The sequence below is a fragment of the Coregonus clupeaformis genome, chromosome 8, assembly GCF_020615455.1.
Source record: "Coregonus clupeaformis isolate EN_2021a chromosome 8, ASM2061545v1, whole genome shotgun sequence".
NCBI classification, from domain to species: domain Eukaryota; kingdom Metazoa; phylum Chordata; class Actinopteri; order Salmoniformes; family Salmonidae; genus Coregonus; species Coregonus clupeaformis.
The window spans coordinates 46,220,704-46,235,445 of record NC_059199.1 but is presented as its reverse complement, the minus strand read 5'-3'; the positions used below and the strand labels follow the sequence as shown (position 1 = coordinate 46,235,445).

The 14,742-nt window shown below is 42.7% G+C and overlaps 1 protein-coding gene across 4 annotated transcripts in view; it reads right to left on the bottom strand.

The window, feature by feature from the left end:
* The window catches only part of dennd3a (DENN/MADD domain containing 3a), a 52,327-nt gene that overhangs the window by 21,676 nt on the left and 15,909 nt on the right, over positions 1-14,742 (bottom strand). For 2 of the 4 annotated variants that reach the window (XM_045222030.1, XM_045222032.1), the window contains exons 2-9: positions 5,470-5,893; positions 4,786-5,086; positions 4,355-4,470; positions 1,846-1,976; positions 1,509-1,620; positions 1,134-1,253; positions 650-868; positions 287-298 (exon numbers count right to left, since the gene is read on the bottom strand). In XM_045222030.1, the coding sequence (XP_045077965.1) occupies positions 287-298; positions 650-868; positions 1,134-1,253; positions 1,509-1,620; positions 1,846-1,976; positions 4,355-4,470; positions 4,786-5,086; positions 5,470-5,550 (1,092 nt within the window). In that variant the 5' untranslated portion in view covers positions 5,551-5,893. The remainder of the gene's footprint in view (positions 1-286; positions 299-649; positions 869-1,133; positions 1,254-1,508; positions 1,621-1,845; positions 1,977-4,354; positions 4,471-4,785; positions 5,087-5,469; positions 5,894-14,742) is intronic. The other 2 variants (XM_045222031.1, XM_045222033.1) reach the window with 1 other exon arrangement.

Sequence of the window (14,742 nt, the reverse complement as noted above, 5' to 3'; positions counted from 1 at the left end):
TGTCATGTAGGGAAAACACAGAAATACACAACACTGCCCCTCTTAGAGAATACAGTGTGACGGAGGAGAACAACGGATTAGGGCCAAGTCAAGTGGGTAAGCTAAAATGAACTTGACTCTTAACTCAGTGTCAGTTAGGACATTGAACCACATTATCCTCTGTACTGTGCACGCAAGTGGAAACTGATAATAAATCTTAATAAAGCATGATATATCTGTGTATTAAATAATAAATAAATCACTGATGCAAGAAAAATTGCCAGACTATTGTGTGAGTGCTCCTTACCGCGGCTACCTCCTTGTTGTGGTGCAGGTGGCAGCCCATGAGGTAAGGAAGGTAAAAGAAGATGTACTTTATTGTCCATTAACTTACAGAGAATGGAAATGTGTCTTTATGCACAACCCAACCCCCAAAGACACACACACACCTAGAGGGGCTGGAAAAATGAGTCAGCCACAGTGCAGTGCCCCTGGAGCAGTTATAGGTTGTTAAGTGCCTTGCTCAAGGCCCACTTATCTAACCACTAGGCTACCTGCCGCCCCAGGTTGAGGTCACTATCACTAACACAATTACCATCACTACAACCATCACCATCAATACCGGATCACGCTATTCTAGCATGGCCATGAAGTGAAAATCCATCCTTACCGCAGCCACCTCTTCATAGTGGTGCAGATGACAGCCCATGAGGTAGGCGGTGGGCGCCATGAGGAAGTCCAGCATCTGGCGTGAGAGGACGGGCACGAAGGGGTGCTGCCACACCAGGGGGTGGATGAAGAGCATCAGGCTCTCTGCCAGCAGGGTGAGCCGGGCCCAGTCACAGGAGAACAGTACTACCCTCTGCTCTGTCAACAGGCTGGTAATGATCTGAACAACACAAAGACACCGGCACGCAGGCACACACACACAAACACACACACACACACACACACACGGTTACATTTATATCGAGACATACACGTCTTGTACCAATCCAAACAGGTAGACAGAAACATACTGTATATTTGCACATAATCCCATTCCCTGTCTTCTACAGTAGACTTTCTTTAACTGCATTGAAATAAAATATAATGTAGTGGGTTAGGCAGTATAATCAGGCTGTGTGGGACAGCTATATACTGTCTGTCCTCACTTGGAGGAGCTGTCGGGGTCTAAAGCACAGGAAAGGCAAATGGAGGTCCAGGTCAACAGCCGGCCGGTCCTTATCCTCCCGGGAGGGAAGCCCAATCTGGAGAGGCCTGAGGTTAAAGACCTGGGACAGGACAGAGGAACAACATGGATCATCAACAACACACAGATTATACTGGTGTAACATTGCCAACTTAACAATACAAAATAATACATGACAATAGAATACATAAACATGATCTTGTCCTGTATGGCTCAGTTGGTAGAGCATGGCACTTTAAAAAAGTGTCTGCTAAATGGCATATAGTATCGCATATAGCACGGTTTAATAATGCACGTAAATCATAGAGCGGGATGGAGAGAGCGACAATTGGCTCACCACATGAAGTTGCCCAGGTGGGGGAATGGGCACCAGCGCCAGCTTGGCTGAAAACTCCTTCACCCTCTCCTCAAAGTCCCCCATCCAGCTGGGCTTGAGCTGGGTCAAGAGACTGAGCACACAGAGGACAGAGGGACGCCATACAGTAAAAACATTAACATTCAGGTCAATAGGTGCCTAAAGATGAGTTAACTGATCACTGATCATTGACACTTCATGATGATGGCCCACATCTGGCTGTATTTATTTTGATATCAGGTACTGTTTGGTATTCTCTTCCAGGATTTACTTGAACACAAAGACCTAGAGGAGTAAGACAACAGTGAATTGTTCTCACCATGACAGGCAGTCCCTGAGAGCGTTGTAGTAAGGGTATTTAGAGATGACACAGATACCATATGCCGTGTAGAGACGAGACGATTTGGAGGACGACCGATGGCCATTTTGGTGCCCAACATCCTGAAAGAACTGGGAAGCAAACAACCAATCGGAGATCAACGTTTTCCACTGTGACCAATGACCTGATGAGGATCTCTGGAACGGTGAAATGACTGTAGGCCTACTATGTCATATGTCCTTCTAACCAGGAGTGTCAAACTCATTCCATAGAGGTCCTAGTGTCTGCAGGTTTTTGGTTTTTCCTTTCAATTAAGACCTAGATAACCAGGTGAGGGGAGTTCCTTACTAATTAGTGACCTTAATTCATCAATCAAGTACAAGGGAGGAGTGAAAACCCGCAGACACTCGGCCCTCCGTGGAATGAGTTTGACATGTGTTCTAAACAGTACACAGGCAGGTAATACACATACCTACATTTTTTGTGCAGGTTGGCATTTATTGGGATGACTCGTGTACTGGAGGCAGCTCTGCAGGGTAGTCACTAGTTGGCACAGCCACAATGTCATAAAATCAGATTTTAAACCTAACCACACTGCTAACCTTATGCTGAGCCCTAACCGTAGCCTAATTTTTGTTTTCATGAATGTTTATGATACAGTGCATTTGGAAAGTATTCAGACCCCTTGACTTTTCACATTTTGTTATGTTACAGCCTAATAAAATTGATTAAAAATATTTTTTCTCATCAATCTACACATAATACCCCAGAATGACAAAGAATAAACAGTTTTTTTTAGATATTTTTGCAACTGTATTGAACATAAATACCTTATTTACATAAGTATTCAGACACTTTGCTATGAGACTTGAAATTGAGCTCAGGTGCATCCTGTTTCCATTGATCATCCTTGAGATATTTATATAGTCCACCTGTGGTAAATTCCATTGATTGGACCTGATTTGGAAAGGCACACACCTGTCTATATAAGGTCCCACAGTTGACAGTGTATGTTAGAGCAAAAACCAAGCCATGAGGTCTTAGGCTTATTTTATTATTATGAGGTCGAAATAATTGTCTGTAGAGCTCCGAAACAGGATTGTGTTGAGGCACAGATCTGGGGAACGGTACCAAAACAATGGCCTCCATCATTCTTAAATGGAAGAAGTTTGGAACCACCAAGACTCTTCCTAGAGCTGGCCGCCCAGCCAAACTGAGCAATCGGGGGAGAAGGGCCATGGTCAGGGAGGTGACCAAGAACCCAATGGTCACTCTGACAGAGCTCCAGAGTTCTTCTGTGGAGATGGAAGAACCTTCCAGAAGGACAATCATCTCTGCAGCACTCCACAAATCAGGCCTTTATGGTAGAGTAGCCAGATGGAAGCCAATCCTCAGTAAAAGGACCACGACAGCCCGCTTGGAGTTTGCCAAAAGGCACCTAAAAGGACTCTGACCATGAGAAACAAGATTCTCTGGTCTGATGAAACCAAGATTGAACTCTTTGGCCTGAGTGCAAAGCGTCACGTCTGCAGGAAACCTGGCACCATCCCTACGGTGAAGCATGGTGGTGGCAGCATCACGCTGTGGGGATGTTTTTCAGCGGCAGGGATTGGGAGACTAGTCAGGATCGAGGGAAAGATGAACGGAGCAAAGTACAGAGAGATCCTTGATGCTCCAGAGTGCTCAGGACCTCAGACTGGGGCGAAGCTCCACCTTCCAACAGGACAATGACCCTAAGCCCACAGCCAAGACAACACAGGAGTGGCTTCGGGACAAGTCTCTGAATGTCCTTGAGTAGCCCGGACTTGAACCCAATCGAACAACTCTGGAGAGACCTGAAAATAGCTGTGTAGCGACGCTCCCCATCCAACCTAACAGATCTTGAGAGGATCTGCAGAGAAGAATGGGAGAAACTCCCCAAATACAGGTGTGCCAAGCTTGTAGCGTCATACCCAAGAAGAATCGAGGCTGTATTCCCTGCCAAAGGTGATTTAACAAAGTAATGAGTAAAGGGACTGAATACTTATGTAAATGTGATATTTCAGGTTATTTATTTATTTGCCCAAAAAATAGATACCTGTCATTATGGGGTATTGTGTGTAGATTGATGAGGAAAAAAACAATTTAATCAATTTTAGAATAAGGCTGTAACGTACCAAAATGTGGAAAGAGTCAAGGGGTCTGAATACTTTCCGAATGCACTGTATATAGCCAATTTTGACTTTGCAGCTGACCCATCTAGTGGAAATCAATCAGCTCTGCCTCCAGGACAAGATTCATGCCAATAAACGTCAACCAGCATTTTTTGTAGACTTCTACTTAGCAGTGAACAGGAAACATGTCCCTAAAATGCCTCAGATGTCCATGTTTATAATCAATCCATCTTTTGATGATCTAAACCTAGCTAATATAGGTAATGTAACAGTAAGCCCCTTTGTATAAACAACTTTTCAAGAATCCAAAGCATTCCAGTTGGCATGAATAAAGCTCAGCTGGTGAGCCGTCCCACCTGTATAGGCCTGTAGTACTGCACCACTACTGCATGTGTCCTGTTCCCAAAGACATCAGTAAACACCAGGTAATGGTATGAGTCTTCTCTCTGCTCGCTGGCTATCTGAAGACCACCTGATCAATGGAAGAAAACCGACACAAGATCTCATATAAGCATGACAAGAGGAATCACATCACTGCTTCATATATAGTCGTGTGTGATAATCAGAACGTAGATAATCAGCTCATACTGTAATGTGCCGTGTTTTGTCCTAATTTGATGGATATAATTTACTAGACAGGGATATCGTACAGTAATCAACATCTCAATAATAAGGTGTAATGGGACTTAGCTAGACAGCTAGTTTTCATCCATCCTTTCTAGCTATTACACTAGCATGGTTCTAGTTTAAATCAAAATGGTGACTTCTAGACATCACGCTGTGTCACCTGGGAAGCAGAGTTGAGGCAGGGCGATGAGGTCCAGGTCCTTGGGGACACTGATGTCCTCTGTGGTGGTGCCGCCCCCTCCATCGCAACCCTTGGCTGTCTCTCCGTTAGCTGTTCTAGCCCTCTCCTTCTTCTTCTTGATGAAGGAGCGCCTCCCCTGGACCCTGCGGAAGGCCGGGGCGTGACCCTGACCCTGGGTCTCGCTACTCGCACTCTCCTTGGTCACGAAGGGTGGGGCGTGAACCTGTAGTACCTCTGCCTCCAACAGGGGGAGCTCTTTGATTTTACCCTGCTGATGGGACTGGCAGGAAGGGGAAACATTTTCAATATCTAACATAACTTATATCATATATAGGGCTACATATGATGTGTATAAGTATGTTTCTTACATTTACATTTGAGTCATTTAGCGGACACTCTTATCCAGAGCGACTTACAGGAGGAATTAGGGTTAAATGACTTGCTCAAGGACACCAACAGATTTTTTACCTAGTCGGCTCCAGGATTCAAACCAGCGACCTTTCGGTTACTGGCCCAACGGTCTTAACCACTATACCAGTGTTCTTAGTATATGATTGATATGATGTGGTTGTAGCCTAAGCCCACAATAATCAATGTGTTGCAAAAACAACAGTGTATGTCCCCACCATGTGTTAGTCCATTGATTGAGTCAGCAGTACCTACCTGATGGAGTTCCCTGAGTTTATCGCTGGCTGCTCCAACCACCACACAAGCCTCCAGCAGTCCAGAGGGAATATCTGCCATCAGAGCCTAGAGGACAGCAGAGCTGGCCAGATACCACAGATAGACAGACACTACCAGGCTGTCTGGTTACAGCATTGTCTTCTGTTCTGAGTCCGACAGGCTGCGTCACTCCTTCGTAACACTCCTCCTACACTACGTAAGATCAACCTAGTGTGGACAGTCTCACACTATCTGACGTAAAACAATGGTTTCTGTCTACAGTCCGTACATCCAGATTAGAGTCAGAATGATAGGTCTCCTGCTTCGTCCACCTCTTTCTTCACCTTTACAGGACCCGTCTGGACCAGAACCACCTAAAGGAAAGGCCCATTTCAGTAGAATCATCCAGACCATGGCTTCAGGTCTAGGAAATGACACAGACAGACAAAGACATGAGTCAGTTAGGTTAGTCATTCGATATGCCACTGAGATGCTTGCCTGCCGGCCTGGTAGTCACTACACCCCCACAAACATATTGTCATCCCACCAGATGTTGGGGCCTGATCACTCAGGCAGCTAACCACAAACAGATCATTAAAATATTTAACATGCATCTGAAGCCCAGGGGAGGAAAACAAGTAACCGTTGTTACCGTAACTTGCAAAAGATTTAACTGAAAGTCTAAACCTGATATTTCACTTAGATGCAAACCAGAACTGTTTAGATTTGAACCTCATATAAACCATCTAAGAAAGTGTTTCCCAAACTCGGTCCTCTGGACCCCAAGGGGTGCACATTTTGTTTTTTTCCTTACGCACTACACAAACAGATTCAAGCTTGATGATTAGTTGAATCAGCTGTGTAGTGCAAAAAACAAAACGTGCACCCCTTGGGGTCCCGAGGACAGAGTTTGAGAAACGCTGACCTAAGACATGTTTTCCCCATAACATCACTTTGCCTGCCTATTTTCCTCTGCTGTTGGCTATGGTAGAGAAGACATAGGCCTTCACTGATGACTCACTGATGTAGGTTCCATAAAGGAGCTGGGAGTGAAGATTTCTAGGTAGAGTTATTCCTCAGAATAAATAACCGACGTTAAACATTCCTCTGCGGACTGTGTTCTGAAGCCTCAGATTGTAAATTACAATCTGTCTGAATTCTTCTGTCCACTTGAAGATGTCAGACAGATATAGCCTATATCAGTTATTTACACTGAGTGTACAAAACATTAAGAACACCTTCCTAATATTGTGTTGCATGTAGTGCTAGTAGTCTTTATTTAACATGTAAAGAATTACACTACTACTACAAAATTGGGGCTGTGTCATAAAAAAGCTCACAGCTTGAAATAGCTCACAATCCATTATTATTGTGAGGATTTTTACGCTTATGACTGGCTGTGATTGTGACGTCAAAGCGTGAAAACGCTCATCTTGAGAATTCTCACCGGTCAATTGCTCACGCTTCTGCCACAGAGTTTCTAAACCCAGAGGTGCAACATCGTGAGACTTCCGGGAACGCTAGCGAAACAGACCAATCAGATTGACCCATGATACATTTTCATGCTGTGATACAGCATGTGCTATAAGCGTGAAAAAGCTCACAGTCAATCATAAATCAGCCATTTCACCCTGTGAGCTTTTTTACTTGACAGGCGGCAGGTAGCCTCGAGTTTAGAGCGTTGGGCCAGTAACCGAAAGGTTGCGGTTTCGAATACCGGAGCTGACAAGGTGAAGAAAAATAAATAAATCTGTCCCTGTGCCCTTGAGCAAGGCACTTAACGCTAATTGCTCGAGGGCCGCTGTACAATGGCGACCCCGGCCGTGACCCTGCGGGTGTCTCAGTGGGAGTTGGGATATGCAAAAAAAGTAGTTTCCATTAGGGATGGGTATTTCAAATGTTTTGACTGTTTGAATAATACAAAATACTGAGGAAAAATGTGCGCATTTATCTATATGCTAATGGCGCACAATGCCTAATTTATCATAACCATTACAGATAAACAAGTTGTGGTGGCAGAATTTGGGGTAAACTGTTGTAACTTCAAGGTTTATGCTCTAATCTGTGATGAACTGTGATAAACTGAATTTCATAGACTCCTGTTATGTCTGCACCCTAACACAAGGCCATTGTGTTCTGGAACTGTTGCTTCTATCAAAATAACTTGTGTAACCAATATGATTGTATTATCACCTCCCACTATATAAAAAGGAACAGGTAACCACTTGTACTTATATTTTCTTCCCTGGCTTCGCCCAGAGACAGAGCTCCCCTGCAGCTGCTTGATTAAATATTATTATTATTATTATTATTATTATTATTATTGTTATTATTATTATTATTATTATAATACTTTAATAGTCTCTGCCTAATCTTTTGGATCAAATTTTAAAACAACAAACAGCATATACAGTGCATTCGGAAAGTATTCAGACCACTTCCCTTTTTCCACATTGTTAAGTTACAGCCTTATTCTAAAATGGATTAAATAAAATAAAAATCCTCAAATCACACACACACACACACAATACCCCATAATGACAAAGCGAAAACAGGTTTAGACATTTTTGCTAATGTATTAAGAATAAAAAACAGAAATAAATACCTTATTTACATAAGTATTCAGAACCTTTGCTATTAGACTCGAAATTGAGCTCAGGTGCATCCTGTTTCCACTGATCATCCTTGAAATGTTTCTACAACTTGATTGAAGTCCACCTGTGGTAAATTCAATTGATTGGACCTGATTTGGAAAGGCACACACACCTGTCTATATAAGGTCCCACAGTTGACAGTGCATGTCAGAGCAAAAACCAAGCAATGAGGTCGAAAGAATTGTCTGTAGAGCTCAGAGACAGGATTGTGTTGAGGCACAGATCTGGGGAAGGGTACCAAAACATTTTTGCAGTATTGAAGAGAACACAGTGGCCTCCATCACTCTTAAATGGAAGAAGTTTGGAACCATCAAGACTCTTCCTAGAGCTGGCCGCCCGGCCAAACTGAGCAATCGGGGGAGAAGGGCCTTGGTCAGGGAGGTGACCAAGAACCCGATGGTCACTCTGACAGAGCTCTAGAGTTCCTCTGTGGAGATAGGAAAACCTTCCAGAAGGACAACCATCTCTGTAGCACTCCACCAATCAGGCCTTTATGGTAGAGTGGCCAGACGGAAGCCACTCCTCAGCAAAAGGCAGATGACAGCCCGCTTGGATTTTGCCAAAAGGCACCTAAAGGACTCTCAGACCATGAGAAACTAGATTCTCTGGTCTGATGAAACCAAGATTGAACTCTTTGGCCTGAATGCCAAGCGTCACATCTGGAGGAAACCTGGCACTATCCCTACGGTGAAGCATGGTGGTGGCAGCATCATGCTGTGGGGATGTTTTTCAGCAGCAGGGACTGGGAGACTAGTCAGGATCGAGGGATAGATGAACGGAGAAAAGTACAGAGAGATCCTTGATGCTCCAGAGCACTCAGGACCTCATTCTGGGGGCGAAGGTTCACCTTCCAACAGGACAATGACCCTAAGCACACAGCCAAGACAACGTATCAGTGGCTTTGGGACAAGTCTCTGAATGTCCTTGAGTGGCCCAGCCAGAGCCCGGACTTGAACCCGATCAAGCATCTCTGGAGAGACCTGAAAATAGCTGTGCAGCGACGCTCCCCATCCAACGTGACAGAGTTCGAGAGGATCTGCAGAGAAGAATGGGATAAACTCCCCAAATACAGGTGTGCAAAGCTTGTAGCGTCATACCCAAGAAGACTCAAGGTTGTAATCGCTGCCAAAGGTACTTCAACAAAAGTACAGAGTAAAGGGTCTATATACTTATGTAAATGTGATATTTCAGTTGTTGCTTTGTCATTATGGGGTATTGTGTGTAGATTGAGGGGAAAAAACAATTTTATCCATTTTAGAATAAGGCTGTAACGTAACAAAATTTTGAAAAAGTCAAGGGGTCTGAATACTTTCCGAATGCACTGTGTGTGTACAGTACCAGTCAAAAGTTTTATATTTGAGATTCTTCAAAGTAGCCACCCTTTGCCTTGATGACAGCTTTGCACACTTGGCAAAGGGTGGCTACTTTGAAGAATCTCAAATATTTTATTTCAACACAATGTTTTGCAATGGAGGTCTACAGTAGCCTCAACAGCAAACCGTAGGGTAGCACCATGGTGTAGCCGGAGGACAGCTAGCTTCCGTCCTCCTCTGGGTACATTGACTTCAATACAAAACCTAGGAGGCTCATGGTTCTCACCCCCTTCCATAGACTTACACAGTAATTATGACAACTTCCGGAGGACATCCTCCAACTTATCAGAGCTCTTGCAGCATGAACTGACATATCTACCCAATCAAAGGATCAGAGAATGAATCTATTACTGAAAGCATAAACTACAGCTAGCTAGCACTGCAGTGCATAAAATGTGGTGAGTAGTTGACTTGAGAGAAAGACAATAGTTGAACAGTTATGAACAAATGTCTTCAAAAATGAAGGAGAAGCAAGAGAAAGATTGAAAGTGAAAGAAAATGAGTTTCACTTACTTAGCTAGCAAATGCAGCTAACTAGTTCAGCATACTCAAAACACCCTGCTCAAACAGAGGGATGCTATGTTAGCTAGCTGGCTATGACTATCCAACACAACACTGGAACTCTTCCAAGTCAAGGTAAGCTTTTGGTTTTACTAATTTATTGCCACCGGGGCCCGCCAGTGTAACTGCTAACTGACTGTACACTGTAAAGTTACTGCATGCTTGTAGCGGGTTTCCTAACGCCTTAGTTCTATTAGCTACAGTTAAAGTCGAAAGTTTACATATACTTAGGTTGGAGTCATTAAAACTCATTTTTCAACCACTCCACAAATGTCTTGTTAACAAACTATAGTTTTGGCAAGTCGGTTAGGAGATCTACTTTGGGCAGGACACGTCATTTTTCCAACAATTGTTTACAGACAGATTATTTCACTTATAATTCACTGTATCACAATTCTAGTGGGTCAAAAGTTTACATTCACTAAGTTGACTGTGCCTTTAAACAGCTTGGAAAATTCCAGAAAATGATGTCATGGCTTTAGAAGCTTCTGATAGGCTAATTGACATCATTTGAGTCAATTGGAGGTGTACCTGTGGATGTATTTCAAGGCATACCTTCAAACTCAGTGCCTCTTTGCTTGACATCATGGGAATATCAAAAGAAATCAGCCAAGACCTCAGAAAAAAAGTTGTAGACCTCCAAAAGTCTGGTTCATCCTTGGGAGCAATTTCCAAAGGCCTGAAGGTACCACGTTCATCTGTACAAACAATAGTACGCAAGTATAAACACCATGGGACCACGCAGCCATCATACCGCTCAGGAAGGAGACGCGTTCTGACTACTAGAGATGAACGTACTTTGGTGCGAAAAGTACAGATCAATCCCAGAACAACAGCAAAGGACCTTGTGAAGATGCTGGAGGAAACAGGTACAAAAGTATCTATATCCACAGTCAAACGAGTCCTATATCGACATAACCTGAAAGGCCGCTCAGCAAGGAAGATGCCACTGCTCCAAAACCGCCATTAAAAAGCAAGACTACGGTTTGCAACTGCACATAGGGACAAAGATCGCACTTTTTGGAGAAATGTCCTCTGGTCTGATGAAACACAAATAGAACTGTTTGGCCATAATGACCATCGTTATGTTTGGAGGAAAAAGGGTGCTGCTTGCGAGCCGAAGAACACCATCCCAACCGTGAAGCACGGGGGTGGCAGCATCATGCTGTGGGTGTGCTTTGCTGCAGGAGGGACTGGTGCACTTCACAAAATAGATGGCATCATGAGGAAGGAAAATTATGTGGATATATTGAAGCAACATCTCAAGACATCAGTCAGGAAGTTAAAGCTTGGTTGCAAATGGGTCTTCCAAATGGACAATGACCCCAAGCATACTTCCAAAGTTGTGGCAAAATGGCTTAAGGACAACAAAGTAAAGGTATTGGAGTGGCCATCACAAAGCCCTGACCTCAATCCTATAGAAAGTTTGTGGGCAGAACTGAAAATGCATGTGCGAACAAGGAGGCCTACAATCCTGACTCAGTTACACCAGCTCTGTCAGGAGGAATGGGCCAAAATTCACCCAACTTATTGTGGGAAGCTTGTGGAAGGCTACCCAAAACATTTGACCCAAGTTAAACAATTTAAATGCAATGCTACCAAATACGCTCAATTATTATGTAAACTTCTGACCCACTGGGAATGTGATGAAAGAAATAAAAGCTGAAATAAATCATTCTCTCTACTATTATTCTGACATTTCACATTCTTAAAATAAAGTGGTGATCCTAACTGACCTAAGACAGGGAATTTTTACTAGGATTAAATGTCAGGAATTGTGAAAACCGAGTTTGAATGTATATGGCTAAGGTGTATGTAAACTTCCGACTTCAACTGTACATGTTTGGCCTAATAGAGAACGAAGATAGTATGGTTAGTTGAAAAATCTATGGCGTAGGCAAGTATAGGTGGTATAGGCAAAAAATGTGTACGCCCAGTAATAGATCCTCATCTTTGGTTCAGTGGAGGAAGGGGAGGACCATCAGTGTATTTCATAAAAGTCTTTTTTAAATTAACATTTAAAAAAAGTTATCCTTTTTAGATAAAATTATACTAAATATAATTTGTCACCGAATAATTTATTAAAACACACTGTTTTGCAATGAAGATCTACAGTAGCCTCAAAAGCACTCTGTAGGGTAGCACGGAGGACAGCTTGTTTCCGTCCTCCTCTGGGTACATTGACTTCAATACAAAACCTAGGAGGCTCATGGTTCTCACCCGCTTCCATAGAGACTTACACAGTAATTATGACAACTTCTGGAGGCCATCCTCCAACCTATCAGAACTCTTGAAGGGATAAGGTGAGAGGAGATTGTGTAGATGCGAGAAGGAATAATACAATGAGCAAATGATCATGCTGTTTGTATGTGGCTGCTATAAAAGTGAACTGTGTGTGTGTGATCAGCGGTGTATTCATTCCGCCGAGTCAGTTGAAAAACGTTTCTTAAACTGACGCAAACGTAACGAAACGGGGATAAACATACCTGAATTTGTCTAATACTCACTCTAGTTTGCAACTGTTGGACTAATGATTACACCCTAGATTAGCTAGATGCAGGCAAGAGTGTGCAAGGTGGTATTGAATGTCACCCTCTGTCACCTTGATCACTCTAATTTCTCTCTTGACCTACTTAGTAAACTTTCATTCATAGGCTAGGTTGTAACAACCTCATGCTGGGTATAGGGACAATTTTTGTATCATGTAGTAGCCTAAACCTGTTCGATGTTACATTGAACTGGGTGAATGGAATATGAATGACAGTCATCCAATATGCTCTAATAGAAATAAGGCCATGCTCATTAAAAAGAGTTTAGTCCTCATCTTAAAACGTCACTGCTTTGGTTATATCACATCATCTGGTATACAATCTGTAGCTAAGTGTAGCCTAACCTTGTGTAATGGAAAACACTAGCAGTAATGTTATTCTCTTTCAGAATTCACACTTTAGGATAAAAAAACATTTAGGCAAAACTTCACAGTTCTGCCTGTAATAAAGGATTCAAGGTGCAGTTTCATAATAGTGATCTGTCCAAATGTTGACAAGTAAGACATAGGCTATGCACTGTACAGGGTTTCCGATAGGAAAATGTGAGTGGTGCTGGACATTTGACCGGCAACATTTTAATATACCGGACATTTGAGAAATCTGCCGGACCCATATGAATTGGGTGCGTACCCTGATTAGGGCATCCACCCACAGTGCTCAGAATGACAGAAATCACATTTAGATTATGGTCATTCATATTAACAGAACATGCAAGTCAAGAATGCAATGATGTGCTGTCCTTCTTACCGAATTCTGATGTGCACTTTGAAGATGTTAGGATAACTGTCCACATTTACTTTTTCTCAGCCAACAAGACGAGTAACGAACAGCAAAATCCCTAGCCTATGTCAATCTACTATCCCCCATAGTAGAAAAGTTGACCTATTCTATTGGTCAGCTTGTTGAGAAAGTAATAGCCTATTCCATAACAGACTCTGGGACAGTGGTGGGAAGATAGAGCCCAAATTCATACAACCAGTAGGCCTAGGCTACATACATATGAGTCTGATGCAACAAATCAGAACGTTTAGCTTAAAATGTTGATAAACTATTTCTTCACATTATAAGCGCAGCAAGGCAGTAGTCTACGTGCAAATGTTTGTTCCATAATGCAATTAGCGGGAAAACACCCTTGTCAAAAGGGCACTGCACATGCGAGCGGTTTCATGTAACAGATGAAAATATTCGTTCTAAATTTTGAAAGAGATGAGATCTAAATCGGCTACTTTAAAGCAAGGTAAGACATGCCTCATAATATGTATTAAATTAAGTATATGTTTTCAAAATGCATAGCCTACTGCCTCCAGCTCATTGCAAAGTGGTGTGTGACGTGCTCATGAAGCCTGCCTTCCGTTGCCATATGAGATGCTGCAGCAGCAGCTCTCGCCCGTCTGACAGATTTTCCTCTCAGACTGTATGCTGTACGGGTGTGATAAATAAGATACATAATGAATATCCTGTAGCCTACACACGCACCAATTTAATTCCACTAAATTATGCAAATTGACCTATAGACTGATAAGCATGAGCAGTCAAATGTATTTACATCGACTGGTATTTCCATAATTGAATAGGCTAAAAAGCATTATTTCGCAATTGGCAAATGTCAATTTATTGGCTTTTCTATTTTTGTATAGGCCAAAAGCTGGCTAATACTGGCTAATGTAAACCCTCGCACTGTACTACACTACATGCATGACACTAAAGATGAGTCTTAAAATATGATTTTCCAAAAATAAACTAGCCTATGGAGCCCTAATCTCCAGTCCATCCAGTATAGTCCATGGGTGTCAAACATACAGCCCGGTACAATCCGGCCCGCCGGGGTTTGGAGTAAAAATTATTTTAATTAATTATATTTATTTTGGGGGGAACTCTGCACTTTCTGAGTCCTCCTCCCTGGTAGTGTGACAGACAGTGTGACACTGGTCATTCTAGTTCTCAGGTATGTCGCAGGGGTGTGCCTCATGGAGCTTGCTGATAAGGGGCTATTTATAGTCTCCTGACAGGTAGGCAGATCATTGTCCTAATCTATAAGCGCATGTAGACGTCTCATTTTAAACTTAAAAACACAACAAGGGAAAAAGTGATTACATTATATATGACAGCATCAGCTTTATTCAGCTTTGACTATAC